At 42.7% G+C, this 21,401-nt stretch overlaps 1 protein-coding gene across 1 annotated transcript in view; it reads right to left on the bottom strand.

The window, feature by feature from the left end:
• Dock2 (dedicator of cytokinesis 2) overlaps window positions 1-21,401 on the bottom strand; it is a 377,575-nt gene that overhangs the window by 232,417 nt on the left and 123,757 nt on the right. The window contains exon 26 of the mRNA XM_035448098.1: window positions 7,242-7,390. Coding sequence (XP_035303989.1) covers window positions 7,242-7,390 — 149 coding nt within the window. The remainder of the gene's footprint in view (window positions 1-7,241; window positions 7,391-21,401) is intronic.

A 21,401-nucleotide genomic window follows, 5' to 3' on the forward strand; every position in this document is an offset into this window, starting at 1 on the left:
CTTTTTTTTTTTTTTTCCATTTTTAATTTGAATTAGAAACAAGATTGTTTTACATGTCAATCCCAGTTCCCTCTCTCTCCCCTCCTCCCCCTACCACCACCCTCCAACTAACACCTTAGCTATCACATACCCTTTCTGCTCCCAGGGAGGGTGGGACCTTCCATAGGGAGTCTTCAGAGTCTGTCATATCATTTGGGATAGGGCCTAGGCCCACCCCGTTTTGTCTAGGCTCAGGGAGTATCCCTCTATGTGGAATGGGCTCCCAAAGTCCACACCTATGCTAGGGATAAGTACTGATCTAGTACAGGAGGCCCCAGAGATTTCCGAGGTCTCCTCACTGACACCCACATTCCTGGGGTCTGGATCAGTCCTATGCTGGTTTCCTAGCTATCAGTCTGGGGACCAAGAGCTCCCCGTTGTTCAGATCAGCTGTTTCTGTGGCCTCTTATGACCCTCTTCCAGGCAGGTTGCCTGGAGCTCTGGGTTCTCTGAAAAGTGGGAGTAGAAGATGAGGATAAAATGTAAGAATTATCAGGAGCAAGTAAAGGAAGCCATTGTTCAGAACTGGGATCCTGCCTGGAGCCCAACAGAGCAGACCACACGGTCAATAATACTAAGTGTGGTATAACAACAATAATCCTTAAAGAGTCTCCCCCCACACACACAAACAAAACAACAACAATAAAACAAAACAAAACACCTAGGAGAGTCAGAAGAACCAACTGGAAAGGGCTCAGCTAAGCGTGAACTTCCATAAAAGTTCTCACCCCCCACCTCGGTTTAATCCTTATGGGGAGAGTAACCTAAAGAATTGTTGTAATAAAAAGCATCATTCTGCATCATTCTGTTTCCATGGCAGCCCAGGCTACCCTGCACAAACCAGCTTTTCAGCCACACCCAGTGGGATTCCTTCTGATGTTGAGAAAGGGCACTGGCTGGCTCATGAGTCACTAATAAAAACCAATTAAGTTCTCTGAAATCAATTGAATAAAAATTTGGTTTTGACAAACAAGAGGTCTCATGCAGCTCAGTGGGGAGCTTGGATTCATTGGACCCCTTTGTCAATGATCTCCAAAGACAGCAAAGAAAATGATAGCACCAGAGCATCCTTGGGGAGATTCTGGGCTTGTCATTCCTTGTTTGAGGGGGCCTGTGAGCACTTAGTACACTGTCCCTCCAAGGCAGCCTCAGGAGCCATTCAGTGCTGGATGGAAGCAGTAGAGGCATGCATAGCTGATCTTTACCACAGGACACTTCTGCCCTGCAGCAGACAGGCTGGTACTCAAGAGTATGACCACAAAAGTGCACAATACAATAGGTAAGTGGTTCTCAGAGCTGAAGCACAGGAGGGAAGGAGGATTAGAGAAGAATGCACAAGGACAGTGATATTTATATGACTTCAGAACTAGTCTTACATAGGATTTAGTTAGGCAAGGAGCAATGGTCACTTTCGAGGGATGCCAAGAGGACACAGAAACTGAGAAAGGAAACACAGCACAAGTTAGGAAGCTTGAGACAGAAGCAGAAGGATGGAACGGGGTGGGACTGGCCCATGGTGATTTAGAGGATGAGGCTTGTACTCTGGGCATCTGTGTCCCAGGTCTGGCTGGCCAGAGATGCAGAAACATGTAACATAGAAGAGCCGGTACAGGACTATCCTCTCAGATGCCATGCAAAAAAATGCAAAATTGAAGATAACAAAGTTGTTGTTGTTGTTGTTGTTGTTTAATCACCCTGGGGATGAGGGTGAGTGAGGATTCAGTGAGAAATCTCTGAAGATCTCTAAAGCTAACAGGAATTTGGGATCCTCTCCACAGAGAAGGAATGAGAACTTGGAAGAATGCTCTGGGTAAGAGCATTCTAGTGTTGAAGCTAATGAGAGGCCAAAGGCTTCCACTGCACAGGGCTGACATTAACACCTTCCTCATGTCCATACCCAGGCACAGTTAACAGACTAAAAAGCCCTACATCTTTAAAAGATACAGGGCTTCAGTCTACATCCCAGATGGGTCTTGAACTTGTAGGTGACTCTCCTGCCTGTCTGCTCAGTGCTGGGATTAAAGGTGTGGGTCACCATACCTTTCATTTTTCTTAAATGGTGATTCTAGGTACCCATAGCCCCATGGTTCAGGTATGGTTCAGGTTTTCCATTTTGAGAATACAAACTCATCTTTACCCACTTGATTGCTATGTGAGGTATAAAAAGGTCATCCTCCTTTCTCTTCATGGAATATAATGAAAACCCTGGTTTAGGAGGGGGGAACACACTCCAAAAAGTGCAGGTGCAAAATTAAGTTGTATGGATTCATCATAAGGTACAGAATGAGTCCCTGGGAAGCAACCTTTTGGGGGAGGGTCATTGGAACTGACAGCCTAACTTGCTCAGTGACAAAAAGGGAGTTAATGGGAATAGAAGCCAGGCTGCTCATTCCTCAACTGAGCTGGCACCTTTTATATGCTAAGTGCAAGTATGGCAGTTATGTGAGGAAATTTAACACTATCATCTAAATAGATAATTAAAACCCTCCACCCAGGCTAAGACAGATGGTTGCCCTGTCATAAGCCACCCAGGGTTACAGAGAACCTGGTAGCCTCCTGGGCAGGGCTGTAATTACCCCCAATAATGACAATGAAAGAAAAGCATCCTTTCCCATCATCCAAACACAGGTGCCAGCCCCAAATGGAAGCTTGCATCCCACAGGACACGCTATCTGCTGCACTCCCACACATGGTTCTTCCCCAGAAATAGTTCCAGGCAGTGGTCATTGTCTAAGCCTGGGCTGGGATAAGGAATTACTGCATAGCATCAAATAAGAATCAGTAATAACTGGTTGTTCTAGCATGAGGATAGAGGGTCAAAATAAGCAGAAGGAACATTTAAGATACATTTAAGATATTTAAGGGTGGCCTTTTAAAATGTGTTTCCAAAGTCCAAGTGTTGAAAAATTGGCACCTGTACAAAACAAACATGATATCCCGTGGCCTGGATTCCTTCTCTCCCTTCTTTTAAACTGATTTTTTATATGAGCATACAAAGTAATGAATCTCACCTTCAAACCTATGTGTTATTATACATTGTTTCCATTCACTCCACTCCCCCCACCCTTCCGTGTGGCCTTCCCACCTCCAGCTCCTTCTGCCCTCAGTTAATCACAATTGCTTTCCTATTGAATATATTCCATTACCCTATCTATTTCCCAGCTTCCCCAAGATCTTTTCCTCCATAATCATGATCCCCTTTTTAGCTTTGTAACCTACAAGCACATATATGAGCATAAGTATAAAGTGGTACATATGTATGTATAATTTTAAACTTGGGTTCTACATATGAGAAAGTATGCATACTTAACTTCCTGAATCTGCCTTATTTTGCTTGGCAATGATTTCCAGTTGTATCCACTTTCTTCCAAATGTCATAATTTCTTTTTTTAAAGTAGCTGCATAAAAATCCTGTTGATCACATGTCTGGGTTTTCAAAGCCAGGTCTCTGTATACTCCATGTCACTGCTAATCCTGCCAAAATGAATTCCTGAGTGGGATGAATGGGTTGGAAGCCTCTGTTATCCTGTGCCTCATTAAATGTATTTTGGATAGGGCTCTTGAATTAAGGATGCAAAGAAGTAAGAAAGAGTCTAGATAGTCCTCTAGTTCAGTGTTTTTCAACCTGTGGGTCCAGACCCCTTTGGGGATCACTAATCAGATATTTGCATCATAATTCTTAACAATAGCAAAAGTGAAGTTATATTGTAGCAGCAAAAATAACTTTATGGTTGGGGGTCACCACAACATGAAGAACTGTATTAATGGGTGGCAGCATTAGGAAGGTTAAGAACCACTGCTCTAATTCAAGGAAATACTGAAGAAAAGTAAAATGGGTCACATTCCAGTATGGTACCTCAGACAGCAGCATAGAAGTCACCTGGGCATTTGGTGCCAGAAATAAGCAATCAGGTATCAGATCCAATCCTCCAGATCAAACCATGTTTCAATGTCCTCCAGATCACCAGAGTGCAAGCTTAACATTGAACCCTTCTGCACTGGAACCATGACCCTTGGCCTGCCATTCATTACCCAGTCAACTCACTGCAAGGCCTCCTCCTCCAGTCCCTTAGCGATGACATCACAAGGCTTAGGCTGGAGTGTCAGCCCTGCCATCTTTCAAAAGCTCCTCAGGTGAAGTTGGCCCTGAGAGCTACAATTTACTAGAACAAGAGAGATTTCAATTTGAGGTAGTTTAGGGTTCTGATTTGCAGTCTGGCTCAGTATGCTCAGAACCACAGAGCCTCAGAAGAAATATTCAACAGGCAGAGACATATTTTTACCTACGTAAACTGGAGGTGTGGTGTGAAGTTCACCAGATCAGAATCTTGCACCAGCTCAGTGGTGATAATACCATTGGATAACTCCTCCATGAGACAGCTGCTTATCCGGAGAGAGGACTGGGCTCTGTCCCTAGTCAGATCTCATTACCAAAGCCACTTAGACTGTGGAGGTGACACCACACCTCCTACACACTGAGTTCAGGAGTTACTCAGGGTTTCCTACTCCCTGTATACTTTGAAGCCCTGAGAACAAGGCTGGGTGAGACAGCAGCCTCCTCTCACAGAAGGGAGGCAGGGTCTGTAAGGTTATTGAACTATGTAAAGCAGAGCTGGAAGCTCCACTCCCCTGAGGTGGGAGGAGCTTCACTAAAGAACTGGCTACTACCTATATCAGGAAAAAGAGGACTAGGAATGCTTATCATAATTGTGCTTCCCCAAACCATGAATTCCCAAGCATCTGTGACATTTTCCATAATGAAATGTAAAGAACCATTCATTGCACATTGGCTATTCAACAGAAGGGAAGCATTCATTCAGATATTTCTAAAGAAATGAAGAGCCAGGTACCATGCCTTTACACTGTGAGACTACCCCCCATACACACACACACACACACACACACACACACACACTTAAAATAACAATAAAGATCAAATGGCAAAGCCCAGCACCAGCTGAACAGCTGGCAGGCAGGTGTGCTGAGAAACACTATTATCCTGGTCTCATCTCTGCAAGGGCTGCTGAGTATTCAAGCTCTTGGGTGCATCTTCTCTTTCCATAGAACAAGGATGTGGAAAGGAAGGAAACAGCCCTGCCCTTGTATCTTCACGTTCATGATTACACACACCACATAGTCTGATGAACCTTAGCTTGAATTACTTTGCCTGGCCTCAAATATTGATTATGAATCTCAATGATTTCATGAAATGGGACAAACCTTACTACCTAGAGGTAGATTAATAAAAACTCATGGATTGCATTTTTCACAGTGCCTAGAAAACAGTGAGTAGTGAGTGACATAATTACTTTTAATGTTTGAACATCAGCTGAAGTTTCACTTTCTTTGTGAATGGTTCCTCAATGGACATCCCTCCCCCATACCCTACGGTTCCCACTCATACTTGTCACTCCTTGGGAGGTCTAGTAACTTTAGCATACATACAGAGTTTAGTTATAACATTGCATGTTGATTTTAGAGTTTAAAGACACATTTATTACACATATTCAATGAAATGTCTTGTGTTTGGGACCCATGTCTAAGCATGAAATTCATTTATTTTTCACATATACTTTAGATATATAGTACAAAAAATATTTTTAGAGAATTTTATTAACCAGAGTATAAACTTTTTAACCAAAATCATAGTCCTAATTTAAGGATCAACTATTGATTATATAATAAATAATTTAAATAATAATAATCTGTACATGAAACAAGATTTCAAGGACTAGAATTTTCTACCTGTGTCCTATACATGGTGCTCTGAAGTTTTCATCTTGGGGGCATTTCAGAGTTGGGATTTCAAATTACAGATGCTGAGCCTGCATATTCTAGTTGCTTATTTACATTTCCATAAAGTCATTCTTGAGGAACCATTTCATGCTCTGTATCCCCAATGCCTAGCACACATTTGGTGCACTTCATGCATTTCTGAGTCAATGAATGAATGAATAAATGAAGCAAGCGTCTGCTTTCACCCAATAATCAGAAGATTGTTAATTAGGATGGTAAGGATAGAAGGAAAAAATAAGAGAAACCACATATAGGGAGGTTGATGTTGGGGCAGACTATGAGAGTTAAACAGTACAGAAATATCACCTTGGGAAGGTTTAAAGTTACAGCCCACCACAGAAGAGAGTTCATCCAGAAAGCTCTTCTCTGAGGACATTGCAGGAAGAGAAAGTGCTGAGGAGTAATGTTTACATAAATACCCGGTAAAGACTTCTTGATTGTTGGGGTCTAAGTCTTCTGGGTGCAGTCCCACATAAAAGCAGGGCACACTGAGATCTTTCCATGCTAACTTAGGCCAAACCAAGCAAGAACCCTGTCCTCTCTCTTAATGTTCTCAGCGAATCTGAGCTGTGTCTCAGCACTGCCCCACGGCCTGCACCACTCTTTCTAGGGTCTGTCCTTCAGAAGTCTGCGGCATTCCACTGAGACATTTACACTCAAAGTCTGTCCCTGGATGACTAAACAATGACAATAAAACACACATTGGCTTCCCAGTTTCAGCTTTTTCCCTCTCCCATCATATGCCACATCCTTTCTCTGGAGCATGACCCTGTGAGATCGGCTGAAGCAGGAAGAGTCTTTATAATTTAATTTAATTTATTTATATCTTATGTATAAGTGCTCTGCATGTCTACCTGAATGCCAGAAGAAGGCATCAGATCCTATTATGGTTGTGAGCCACCATGTGGGTGCTAGCAATTTAACTGGAAGAGCAGACAGCACTCTTAACACCTGAGGCATTTCTTCATCCTCAGGAAGTGTTTTGACTATTTGTATCACTGTAAGAGGTCATCTGAGACACCAAACTCAGGCCCCTCAGGGAGAAAACCACTGAGCTTGTTCTCGTGACCATAAGCTCCCACTGGCAGCCCTGAAAACTAGGAATGCAGAAACAGACAAGACATGTGCAAACCACCTAGAAAGACTGAGGCTTTCATGCCTGCACTTGGGGAAAAACCTGTCCACGAGGACACAGGATGATAAAATGCACACTCTTAATTGCTGTCTATCCTAGCTCTATCATTCATGGCCACGAGGGATATACCACTGCAATAGTCAGCCTGTGGAGCAGGTGTTGATTTCTCTCTTTGGATTTCAGATACTTGTCATCAGCATCAATGTTTTATAGCTTCATCAAATGATCCCAGATCTGAGACCAGAGCATCAACCCCATCCTGAGGACTCACCGCATCCTGACAGCTAAGGACCTCCAAGATGCTGTTGAGCAGTTCCACACAGTACTTCTTCTCCAAGACCTGGTGCTGCCCATCATCCTTCTGCTCCAGCAGCTCCTTCAGCTCTTTGGTAATGACAGGAAGCAGAATGTCCCGGCATTCTGGAAGCAAAGTAGTGACAGGCATGTGTGATTCCTGTTTAGTTTCCTTTCTTTCCTTCATATATGTACTACATATATGTATATGTATGTAGTATATACACATATGGAAAATATATTGTTCTTTATCATTTCTCATTAAAGCATTCACCTTTATATTATAAGTAAATATATATTCTATATACTTATAATACATAGACCCTTATGATAGATTTATAATTATATTATTACAGAACTTAAATAACAATTTATATGATCTTTTATTAGGTGATGATTAACAAATATATTTTCCTTGTAAAAGGATTAAGTATTAAAGGTTAGGTGAAGATTTTCTTAGAATATAATTCACAATTCTGGTTTCTCCCAATCCCTCATTCCCTAGAATCAACTACCTATTTTATTTTGTATGTTTAAATGTGTAAATACATACATACATACACACACACACACACACACACACACACACACACACACACCATTCAAATGTTGCAGTATAAATTCTAGTCTCATTTTTATTTTATGTTTACTTTAATTCATATCATATTGTGGTTATAAACTATCATGATCTTTGCGTAATAACTTTTCATATATAAGCAGAATGAATCCTACAGTGCCTCTATCTGCTCTTTGAAAATGAGGCATGGCTACATATGTTTCTTAGGCTCTTGATACCATTCACTTACCAATATTCCTTAGAGCAATTTTTATATTTTTACATGTGACAACTAACTTAATTATTTAACTACTATAACATTCTCAAATCGCAGATATATTTCCTTTATGGGGCCACAGTCCTATTATTGGGCATTTTTCAAATTACAAACAACACAAACATTGAACAACCTTCCACTTGACTCCTGTGCACACTGCTTTCATATTGAATAAACTAGAACTCTCATAGAGAAGAGAATCTCGCCTGACAGTGCTGTCTCAGGACATTTCTGCAGTGTTCTGAAGTCTTATACAATTTTATCTCTACATTTCCCCTGGAAAACAAAACATTTAAGGGGGAAAAAAGATCCAAAAGTGTTTCAAACCATCCACAGCCAGATGCCACTTGAGCTAAGACATGAATCATATACACCAGAATGTCATTTAAATTCAATCCAACTAGATGTTGAACATTTCCTTTATCTTTTGAGGCACCAGGTTTCTGATGGGATGAGCTGTGGTTCTTTGCCATTTGGTACTTAAAATTCAACCAACATAATGAAGAGTAAAAAAGGGCAGAAAGGAAATCACAGTAAAGAAGCAAGAGGCCAAGCACAGTTCTTGTTTTCCACCCCGACACCAGCACTCCCATCTTCCCGCCAGCACCCTGACTGACTCTGGGCAAGACATCCCACCACAGGCTCTCTAACCCTGAGAAACTGTTGGAAGGGGCCTGTACTCCTCAGGATATGGGCTGAGCACTGGGTCCTAAATAGGGTCCTGACATGGGAATCTCAAGGAACCGTTTATAATGGTAACAGATGAATTACTAACTACTAACATATAAGGTGTGATTACAGCATGCTAGATTTAAATGCAACGTTTGAAGTATTTGGCAAGACTCAGTTATTCTTCCTGGTCACAGGAGGAGAAGGCAGTACTATCTCTCCATTTTGCTGATGTTATGTGTGCACAGGTAGGAAGTGATGGATCCTGAGTGGTCACAGCCTGTGCTCTGAAACATTGCATGGAGATCCAGACCTCATGGAGTTTCACTGTCATTTGCATGGAGGAGGCCACATACCCTCTGTTCCCTCTTTAGAACTACTCCAGCTCTGCCCTCCCTGATGACTAGTTCTGCAGCTTTTCCAGGGTCTATGAATGACTCATCTTCTGAATACATTTGTTTAGATGTGACTTTTCCAAAGTAGGTTTTTGTTGCTCACAGATCTAGAGAAGAAACGTCCTACGTGTTTGTTTAGACATTTGCTTCAAAATCCATTTTAAAAGGGGATATTAAGTTGCAACTTTGAAACTTTGGATTTGTTAGAGGAAATCCTAGGTGTTCGGGTACATGTGACAGGAAAACCAACTGAGATCGTTTCAGGCAAGAAACCTTGCCTCAGAACATGGATAATTCTCCCAACTTGAGGATATTCCATGGCCCAGTTATGCCTCACCATTGTTCCCATCTTTAAACATCAGAAGATAAGCATCACTCTTCTTTTCAAAAGTTAATTCTGCAAGTAAATTCACAAAGGAGATATACAGTGCAGCTGAATGTCTTCCTCCACAGCTGTCTAGACAAGTCTCCAAAATGCCCCTTGAGAAGATTCATTGTCACTGAAATAGATAGAATGACTACAGCAGCTAAAGAGCACACAGCTGCCAGTGTAGTGAGCCAGGTGTGACAATAAAAAAAGGCGTGTTCATTGGTCCCTCATTGTTATACCAGATTCCTACTTCTGACATAAAATGTTTATATTCTGTTGAGGCCAAAGGTCTCCAAAGACCTTGAAGGAAGGTGGGAAACACTGGTCAGTTATCTTGAGTTTAAAATATGACTATGACTGGGAATGCAGTGCCAGGTAAAGCATCTGCTTAGCATACATGAGGCTCTTGGCTCAGTCCCTAAGATCCAAAAGAGAAAAGATGAGGAAACCAATGTAATAGGACTTTTGTGACTACAACTTGAAATCATTTGTAAAATGGGATCATTGGACCTGCAGGAAGAAGAATTCAGGTCAGAGAAAAGATTACTCCATTTGTGCAATTTAACTAACTCACATTCATTTAGCCAGGCAGTCACTCAACTACAGTTACTGGGGTTCTCTATGTGCAGACACTATCTTGAAGTGGAAATGAATGACTGCAGCCAACCAATCATCGGTACCCAAGCCAAAGGAGGTAAGACTTGTGCAAATGATGAAACAAAGAAGAAATAAACACTTAGACTTGTACTTCCCAGCAGTTAGGAGTAGCCATAGCACAGATGTGGGTGTTTGCCTTAAAGTTCTCATTCTGTTAGCACTATCCAGTCTCATTTCAAAGATCTAGATCCAAGTAACAATTCTGGTGAAAGATTTTAAACACTAATGATCTCCATGGGAAGCAACTGGATTTCAAATCTTACTTAAAACTGAATTAAAGTGGCATATTCTCTTTTTTAAAAAAATCTGGTGATAAGCTCTCCATCCCTAGTAGTGTTCAAATACCTGGTAGCCGTCTACGCACTGGGATATTGAGATGAAGGGTCAGATAAAGGGTTGAATCAAATCATTGTTAAAGCCTCATCCAAAATGCTATGACCACATAAAATACAGGTTCATAGAAGTGCCAGGGACAGGCCAGACAGGTGGACATTTGCACTAGAGTAGATTAGATGCCTGCAGAAGCAGCAATCCATCCAATCTGAAAGGTGTCAGCTTTACATACTAGCAAGACCAGCATCCCTGGATGATGGAGGCTGCAGATGCTGAGACTCAGCAAAAGTCTCACCAAGGAAGCCATCAATACTGTGGCCAGCTTTGCAGAAAAGACTTCGTCTTCTTGTTAACTCTGATTTCTCAGAAATGTCTGGCTCCCCTATTTGGGGATGAAATAATTTTTCTGGTTTGTAATTGGAGCTGTGAAATTACATTAGCCAGTGAAGCTTCAGGAAGCAGCATTTCTAAATCATTGCTTGATTGTCAAGCAAACAGACACAAATGGTTTAAAAAACAGAGCTTGCAAAGCCTTAAATCAATCTTTGTAGGCAAAGATAATGAGGATCACAGACCCGCATCCATGTGAATATGCTGCCTCAGGTACCCATGCTGACAAAGGCTGGGCGATCTGCCATCAGGCGTCAAATCCAAATTGTAATTCAGACCACTACTGAGGAGTCTGTGTAGTTAAACTCTCTGTGTTTTAATCGAAAGTTTCTTGGGTCCAAGTGACTGTAGGAGAAAATGCAGCATTCCTGGACTCAGTTTTCCTCTTTTTTTTCTTTCTCAAGAAAATTTGATCTATGGTGGGTGGTGTTGCCTACCGGATGTCATAGCCTTTTGAAGCAGGATGTGCCTTTTCAGTGTGTTATCACCCAAGAACACTTCAAATAAGACTGTCTTTTCTTTTGCTTGCTCCTTATAACATCAGCCAGTGAAAGAACAAAAAGGAGAGTCTGTGCCCTCTTTGAAAGACCACCTTGAAGAGCATTTAGCCAAAATTGCTTCTGTGACCACAGCCACAGCCTGAGCTCCAGAGAAAGTGTTTTACATCTGCACATGACATCTTTCCTCGAATCTTTCCTCTTCTGCTTCCTCTCAGAGTGAAGAAGAAACCCTGCCATAGTCAACCCAGAAAACTGGGATACCACCTTTGATTCTGCCCTTTCTCAATATCAACATCCAACCTGTCATGAATCAGCTGATTCCATGTTCTGAGTCACATGTCCCAAGATATCGCTCTTCTCTCTAGACAGAGTGACTGCAGCCCAGAAATTCCTCAGTGACTTCCAGTTGCTCCTAGGGTATCTTATAGCCCTTTTGGTGTATCTACAGGCCCTTTGTGAGACCCTATATTAACCTCTCCAGTTGCTCCTCCACCTCCCTCTCCACCTTACCTATCATCATTCTTTGCTTATGAATCTTTCTACACAATGCTTTCTTTGCCAGGAATACCCTTCACCTGACAGTTTCTTGCCTTCTAGGTCTGAACTTAGAGGCCAGTTCCTCTAGGACAGCTTTCTTCCATTCTGACTGGGTTGACTCTCCCCTGTGTCCCTGTAGTGCCTAGAGTGTACTTGTATCTTATCAGGAATCACACTAAGTCATTATCTTTTGAACTGGATAGACAATGTGATTTTTACTGATCATTCCAGGAATGAAGCTGAGGTCCAAATGAGGACAACAGATGCTAATCATCATGCATTCTGAACTTCTCCCCATTAGATGGGGTACAGCATCATCCTTCCAGATTTTTGAGAGGTACAAGTTCTACACCAGCACAAGGCCTGTGTCTAGGCACTCACTCCAGGACACAGTGGGTGTCATCAGGAGCCTCTGGATACCACACAATGCATACAATAAGAAGTGATGATCCTTCTCTTCTGAAAATAAGGTTGAGAGAGAGAAAAAGATGCAAATAAATCTCTCAAACTAAGAAGGTAAGGCTTGGTACCTCATGTCCTCAATGAAGAAACATGTCCTAGTCTCTGATCTCAGCTACAGCTTCAGACTATCATGTGGGGATCCGTGGAACATTCTAGAGATTGGTGAACTCAGAGAAGGGGTTAGACACAGCACCTGGTTGTGTGTTGTCCAACTGTATCTTAACATGGTTACCCAGCTCTGTAAGACTGACTGTAGTGTCTATACCTGTCATTTCATTCCAAGACAGCCTTTCACTTTGTCACCAGCACTAGTTAATCATCTCTCCAGTCCTACTCAATATTTCACAGACTTTAAGATGAAACTCATTGGGCTTTGGTAAAGTTCCTATTGACTGGGAAGTGAATTCAGCTCAGTTTAACCCTCTTGGGGAACTCAAGGGCTTGTGGCTGTCAAGGCTCACTCTGCCTCCCCAGTGTGCTTTGGCACAATGGGAAAGCCCTTGATTAAAACCCCAGCTCTGCTGGGTAGGGATGAACCCAATAAGCAGGGCTCAGCTTCGCGTAGCTGCCTTTTCCCCTTGGGCTCACAGACCATCCACAGATGTGAAAGGCCACTTGGCTGGATCAGCTACACTAGAAGGAGGCACTCCATAGACACAGCACGACTCTGACAGTCAGCAATTTGTTCTCCCAACCTCTCTTCTCCAGCAGAGTGTCACAAAGCAAACACATTCCACCCACTGAGGGAAATCGATAACTACCCACAAACTTTATATTCCAGATCAGGTTACAAGCCTTGTGCAATTCTCCTAACATTGCCCCCAACTCATTTGTCAGTGGCAACTCCTGGATCACTCCCAGAAAACACACCTAATTACAACATCCAGATCATCACTGCCCCTCTAGCCCTCACCATGGTGTACATCTCCCCACCTATGGGCCAAAATATGCCTCCCCAGCCAGACAGCACAGGCTATATAGAGTATTTAGAGATCATAGAATTCAGCAATGGCTAAGGCAGCTTCAGAAATCTTAGTAGAAGCAGTCCAAATTAGGTAGTATTGGACTCTCCAGAAGAGACATGATTTTCTGGCTCTATTCTGGCCACTCACTGACATTCTAAAACAAGCTCTCATTTTGATCACATATATTTAACATTCAAGGCTTGTAAGCTTCTGTCACATATATTTTTACAGTGAACATAAAATGGGATTTTTACAAGCAAAAGTCCTATAATGACTGGATATTCTAGAAAGAAGCACAGCCATAGTAGGAAAGAAGAACTGACACAAAATCACTGAAACTTTGTACTTCTCCTTCTCTCTCTCCCTGCTCCTCTCTCACCCCCAAGTGCCTTCATCAGGTTAATGTCATGTGTCTTTATTATTCTCCAACTGGAACTCAGATTCTGATTTGGCAAGAATGGGTAGCTGGGATCCTCTATCTCTGCCTACAGGACTGGAGTTCAAGTGTGCGCTGTCACTCCCATTGCTTTGCACACATTCTTAGGATTCTAACTCAGGTCCTCAAGCTTGTGTGGCAGACACAAGCCTCTGAACCATTTCCCCAGCTCCAAGCTGTAGGAATTTTTAAGAGGAGGTGATATAGATGTATCCCTCAAGTCACAGTTATTATATATACATTTGGAATCTCTGGCAGTTTATATATTGCATGAGATATATGTCTGTAGTATGCATGTGTCCTTTGTGTATGTCATGTACATCACACATTGTTTACTGGGTATATACACATACAAAAGTACATAGTTGATGACTACTTATTGTGACAAGCACTGTTTTCACAGATTTTCTCTTCCATAGGCCATGATAAACAAAGAAAGAAACTCATGAGTGGCTTCTGCACTATCAAGTTTCAAGATAAAGTTTGCTTGTCCCAGCAAAACCTGGAACAGGAGTGGAGAAGGGGGGACACATGGGGAACAGGAAAAATAGGGCATAATACTCCAGACCTCCGGTAGCCTCTCAGAAGGTAAGCCCAGGGGGACAGAGGACCTAGGGTATTCAAACCCAGGAGATGGACAGCCCAAGTCTATAGGTTAAAGCAGGCTCCCTCCAGGGAGGCAACCTTAGGAGCAGGCTCTGGCTGTGCTCCTAGGCAGAGAATGGAGGAGAGGTTATGACACAAGATCTGGTAAACAAGCTATGGAGAACCTAGGTGGAAGGACCATTTTCTGGATACCACCAAGGAGGTTTCTGAGACTAAATCCAGAGCTGATGTGAAATGGATATAGTGAGAAGAGCAAGCAAAGATCTCAGGGCAGAGCATTTGGGAGCAGAGGAAACAGTAGGCCACAGCTCTCGGTGCAGATTTGATATTAGATATTTGCCTGGAGACAGATATGGCTAGATTGTAGAAAGGGGGAGAATGTGACATGGGACAGAAAGTTTGGAGAGGGAGGGGGGCAGAGCTCATCTGGGCTATGGTAAGGATTTGATTAGCACAAAGTAATAAGCAAGCTTTGGTACATAGAAGTAAGTACGGTTTGTGTCTGTGCTTTTCTGGAGACTTTGTAAAGAGGAAAGGGAGGAGTATCAAGCCACTACTCTCTCCCTGCCTTTCTTCCTAAAGTACAGAATCTCATACCTCTTCTATGGACAAGGGTTCAGAGTCATTCAAAAATTTGATTAAATCTAAAGGCTAGCCATGGCAGAGCTGATTTAAACCCAGAAAACAGCACTCTAAAACTCACAGCACGTGAACTATTCCACCCCCTTGCTGTAGCAGTGCAGATGAGAGAAGATAGAAAGCTTGGTGTTTTTGTTTGTTAACAGCAATGGGGGCGGGGGCAGAATATGGGCTGATTTAGGCTAGGTTTTGGAAGCTGGGTCAATACAGCCTGTTGATGGACTGGTACACAGGTAGTAAACATTGGCACCTTTGAGTGTTGGGTACTAAGCAACAGATTCCTTACAGAACTTATCAAATTAGGATCTAATCACAGAGCCTCTTGCTTCAGCTAGCAAGTAATGAAAGGCTCCCATGAACACCTCCCAGGAGGTGCAAAGTGGCTGCTGCAGAGACAGCCTGTCATCACACTTTCCAAAGCTGTTGGGACAATCATATTCTAAACAGGTCCTTGTGCTTTTAGCTTGACCCACCCCACTGCAACTGCTAACCTGCTCCTTCTCTGAAGTTTGTACATCAAACCACACAGCTCCAAAGAGGATACTTTTAGGAAAACAAACTTGCAACTCAGGCTAGCTGAGTTTGTTCCACAACTGGACATGCTCTTTATGCTCATTTGCCATGCTATGCTGGGTGAGAGTAGCACCACATGGTAAACAACCCTGTCTCACCCACCTCCCAAGCTAGGAGAACTTGGAGCTGAACTGAGTTACCTCTGTCCTGGCTGATTCTGGGGAAACAGTTTGCAGCACCTCAAAGACACTTAGTAGAGGTATGCTCTGTAGCCCTTTGAATGCCATGAGCTGGCTCTGACATTTCTCTACCATATTTGGCTCCAAATTAATGATACATGCAACTCAGCCCCATCCATAAGCATCTGGGACAGTCAGTCAGCCACCCCCACAACCCTCCATAGCTAAGTCTTCTTGACTTGCTGCCTCTCCCATGTACCACACAGCACAGAGTTCCCCAATCCCCTCCCCACAGCCTGTCCCCTCTGGACACACCTGCACCCATGTATCCATGAATCCCCAACTCTCCCTAACCAGGGACTCTAACTCTGCAATTTTGTGTAAGTTAGTCTGTAGTAACATACTTGAACAGGGCTTCCTCAGCAGGAGGGGACATTGTGACAGATATATTTTAATGAGGGACATAGCTATTAGGAGAAAAGAGGAGAGTGGAATGTTGACTTTGAGTCTTCCTATCTCATCCCACTCAGTGAACATCAATTGTGACTTCTGCTTAGTTTGGTACCTTTTTTCCCAGTAGACCTGAGAAACTAGGGAGAAATATCCAATTGCAATCGAGCTACATCTCCCATAGTTACTGCACAATCTCCACCATGTAGTGGGGTCCTAATAAGTGTGAGGTGAACTATGAGTGTCTCCTAATGGCAGAAGTGACCTTGTCTGTCTGAATCTAGGGCTACTCTCAGGACCCTGGGTATTACAGTATTATTTATTCTGTAATCCTTAAGGAAATGAGGTGGTCATATCTGGGGACTGTGGGATGAAGGAGGAGAATTGTATGCCGTCTTCCTCACCTTCGCTACTTCCTGTGGTCATTCTTTCTGGTGACATCTTATCCTTTTGTGGTTTTGCCTTATTACCAAGAGAGGTATGAAGAAATGTGTAGAGCTCTGGAGTCAGGCTTGAAAGACCTAGGTTTGAACACCAACCTTACTATTGCCCAGCTGTGTAACCTTGGAGAGGACACTTCTCTTCCCCCACAGATGGGGTTTCAAATGCCTCTTTCATGAGATGATTCAAATGCAACATGGTCCACATTCTAGTGCAGCTCTTCTGTGTAATGAGGCATCCAGATCTGATGCCAAGTCTAAGAAGTTTTGGGTCCACAGTGGAGTGTGCTGGGCCTTCACCAAATGCCTGGACTAGTCACACTTGGATGAAGTGGACAGGAGTGATCAGCTGCATCTTTCAAGGTACATTGTGTGTGTGGAGGGGAAAATACAAACCCTAGAGAACCGAGCTCTGAAATGTGGGTATAAATTGAAATGATTGCAACATGTGCTTTGCATTTTCCCTCTCCTTCTCTGTGTGGGGACATACTGCAATGGGCTCAGGCAAGCTCTCTCTGAGTGCCTCTTACACTGCTCTTTGGAACTTAGAGTAATAATGCCACTTACAGACAGTCCTCAAGCCATACAGGAGCCCTCTGCTACTGCCATCACCAAACTTACAAATATCAAAAAGAACAAAACCCGACAGCGATGTTCTGGATCAATAGGAGCACTATTATTCCATTTCTGGGAAAATCGCACGTTAAAAAAGCCTCTTGTTTGCATTTTAAGACTAACAGAGGGGCTCTTGGTTTCAGAGAATTAAATGAGAAAATGCTCCTGGATTCAAGCATTGGTGAAATGAAATGGTAATTGTTTTCAATCATCCTCTGGCTCCCTCTCCCTCCTCTCTCCTCCCTACCTCAGCTGCAAAGAAGGGTGGGCTGGGGCCTCTGCACTTACAGCTCCACACTTTTAAACCCACCACTGTTTATTATGAAGGGAAATCTGAGACATGTCACATGCCTCAAACAAGCTAGAACTTCAAAAGGGAAGGTCTAAAAAAAATACCATTTTCCTCCCTAGGAATAAATATGGAAATAAGAGGATTATCCTCCAGCCTTTCTTTTCTAAGTGTAGACTAGGAAAGTGGGGAGCAGAGCCCCCCCCCACCTGCCAGGGGCAGGGCCTCTTATTGTTTTTTTTTGTATTTGAGTATCAGAGCCACCAGCCCCTATGCATCCTGCCCCAGAGAGTCCAAAGCAAAGAGTGATTTAATGAACCACACAATTAGGCCTAGTATTTAAATAAGAGAATCAAAGAGGTTCTGCTTGGACTGTGAAAGCAATGGAAGAGGAACTTGGGAAAGTATGGAACAGAAGAAAGTGAGGAGAATAAATATCCCACAACGACTTGTAATGAGCTCTCTGCACAAAGCAACAAGGATATACAGTCCTCACCCTCAGGGCAGTCTGAGTATAATAAAGAAAGAAGCAGTCAACTGACAGGAACAGTATGAAAACCACACACAATGAAACACACTGTATTTCCAATTATGTTCAGTCCCTGAGGATGAATCTCAAATTGTACTCCTATGAAACTAATATTAATATTTTATTTGGGGCATTACTTGTTCATATATTCATTATTAGCTATATGTACTTCTTCATATGCTGCCTTAATCCAAAAAGAATAAAAAGGAGAGAAGATGTCAGAGGGCAGGAAAGGTGAACACACAGGCCCAAGCCACCCTCCTTGAGGCAATGAAGAGATACAGCCAAACTATTGAGGTCTTTGAACAAGAGAACTTTTGTCCCCTCAGTAAACACAGGTTTTTCTGACATTAAAGTTTGAAAAGAAAGCTCTTCATACTGAATTTGAACATTAATGTTCTGAAACTACTGTTCTACACTAACTCAGGTAGTGATCAGCTGCCTTTAATTTCAGACAGTACACTGCTCATTCCGCAAAGAACCAAAGAAAAGCAGGTGCTGGCAGCTCACTCAATTGCGTCATCAGCTCCTATGATAGACGGATCAAATTGAATAAAGTGAAAAACAAAGGAAAGAGGTATCATGACTGAGTTGCTAGTCTTTGGCACTTCATCGACTACAGAGAACCATTATGTACTACACAGCTATCCATATGGTCAAGCCCAGGACACAGGTGATAAGGACAGATGTGATCCTGGTCAAACCAAATGTGATGCCAGAGAGAGGAAAAGAAAGTGAAGGAGGGGGGCGGGGGCCCTCCGGCTGATGAGCAGAAAGAATAGAATATGGAAGGGAATAGAATAAATACTGCTATGGAAATAGCTTGAGAACCTGATGGGGATGCCAAAGGCCCTAGTGGTTAAATACATCTATGAATAATGGGTAGATACCAGTTTAATTTCTTTTAATTACATGAATGACACAATGAAAGTGGCCATTTCCCACCAACAAGAATTCATAGCAGAAAACTGCGATAGTATTAGCAGAAGGGCTACCTGGATTTATTTGGTGGCCACCATGATGAAATGAGGAGAAGGGCAAAGAGGGAAGGGGGAGGCAACTAAAGGGTAAAAATGAAACAAAGCAGAAGGGAAAGGAAGAGAGGAAATGAAGAGGTGGAAGAAGATGCAGAGGAAATAAGGAGGAGGGAGGGAAAGGGGGAAGCCGTACTTGAAGCATAATGGGGATGAGTGTTACAGGTGCTCAGAAGCATTGGTGATTTTCACTCAGATGCTTAGACCAGCTCAAGACCAAGGCTTAAACATTGTCATGTTTCCAGGTAATGCTAGCTGGGTGGGAGCTGAACAGCGGGTTTTTTTGTTTGTTTGTTTGTTTGTTTGTTTAACACACCAGTCAATGGCTACTGTCACAATTCTGTCTGTGTGCCTCCTGACGAGGACAGGGAGAAAAGAGCCTGCTCTCTCCAGGGCACTCTGTCAGTATTTCAGCATCACCCGATTGTCCATGTGCATCCAGGAAGGTGCAGAAGACAAGAAGAAAAGGGATGGAGAGAAATGGCAGCCATCAAGCAGGCTCTACTTGTGTCCCTCAGAGGTTCTTAATAACAGGCCGAGTGACACATACAATACAATCTATACTTAAGGAGAGTATGGGAACAGGGTAGTAACCATATTTATACCTTGGGAAAACTTCTTAACCCCTCTATATCTGTTTCCCCATCTACACAATGGGGTAAAATCAGCACTCCCAAAACAAGTTTGTAAGATGGAAAACAATAGTGTGCTAACCAGCCTTTTCAGTAACAATAACAAATTCCTGCAAAGACAGCAGCACTCGGATAAAGGACTTATTTAGGTTTTTGGTCCATGGAGAGCTAACTCCATTACTTTTAGGCCTGTGGTGAGACAGGGCCATGGTGGCAGAAGGTCAGGGCAAGCAAAACTTTGGCATGACATCCAGGAAGGAGAGAGTAGCAAAGTGGGACCAGGGATCAGGTACAACCCTCAAGGCTCAACCCACAGGGGCCCATTTCCGTCAACTAGACCACACTCACCAAAGTTCCACCACTGCCCAATAACTTGTTTAAATTTTGATATGATCCCTTCTCTCTGCAAACTCCCTCACAGGGGAGTTACACTTTTCAAATTTCCTGGGTGCTTCTCAGGCCATTCAAGTTGACAGCCAGGACTAACCATCACTAATCCTACTCACAAAGAACTTAGTGCCACACACATGGTTGGCAGTAAGCACCAGAAACATCTGAGTTAGTATTACTTAATTTTTAATATACTTATATATCACTGTATAGGTAATAGAACTGTATCGATATGTATTGTGGGTAGATGCAAGAATACATATCCAAAAAATCCAGGACTATATACTTAAGTTGTGTATGTTTTCTTACACATAAATTACATTAAAATCAAATCTCTGTAATTGTATAAAAAAACAAACATATATAGATACAGCATACTCAGTAACCTACATGTATAAATAAGTGGGCACATGTATTACTTTATGTTTGGTGGTATTATAAAATCTTTCTTTCAAGAGGTCGGGGAAGTTAGCCAGGGCATAGTACCAGAACTGACACACCTCCATTCATCTTTCAAACCCTATGATCTTCATGTTTGGGCTCCACTAGACCTTGGTACTTAACAGAGAGGAAGACAGTACTCAGTTACCCAAAGATGCTTTCCCCAACAGCATTTGGAGAGTTCTCTGCTGCTGGGAGAGGGAAAGGCTCTTCCCTCCTCTGGCCCACCTTCCACCTTCCTTCTCATTTCAACTCAGCCTCAGAGTCTCATTAATGATTCACAAGCCCCCTGCCAAACTGGAACTTGGAAGATGATGAAGTATATGCATCCCAGCAGGGAAAGACCCAGCAGAAGGCTAGCAGTATAAGGACTGAAAGGAACATACTCAAGCTCCCCACATTGTTCAAGGGCCAAGCATACCCCATGGCTGAAATATGCCCACTCAGGTCATGCATGCAATACCTGCATAGACGAAGTGTAAGCCAAAGGAGATGGAGGGGTGAAAATTTATGAGGTGCTGTAGAAATTAATTTTGTATGCCTCCTCCATTACCAGTGTGTCTGAATTAACTTTAATATGCAAGTTATCATGTTAATCTTTGGTACTAAAAAGGAATGTATCATCATTAACCTTGCTGGCCCTGCATTTAGCAATGCAGTCTTTTTATTAGCAGGAATATCAGCAGCATATTTTTCTTGGTTTCTCAATATTTTTACCTATCAGTATGCAGTCTTTCCAGTCACTCTGCAAAACCTCCACAGATTCAGAGGTCCATTTTTCAAACATTTGACTCTAACTGCCCTTAAGTCACCAGACAATGACTGCTCCTCCA

The sequence above is a fragment of the Cricetulus griseus genome, chromosome 7, assembly GCF_003668045.3.
Source record: "Cricetulus griseus strain 17A/GY chromosome 7, alternate assembly CriGri-PICRH-1.0, whole genome shotgun sequence".
In the NCBI taxonomy this organism is placed as follows: domain Eukaryota; kingdom Metazoa; phylum Chordata; class Mammalia; order Rodentia; family Cricetidae; genus Cricetulus; species Cricetulus griseus.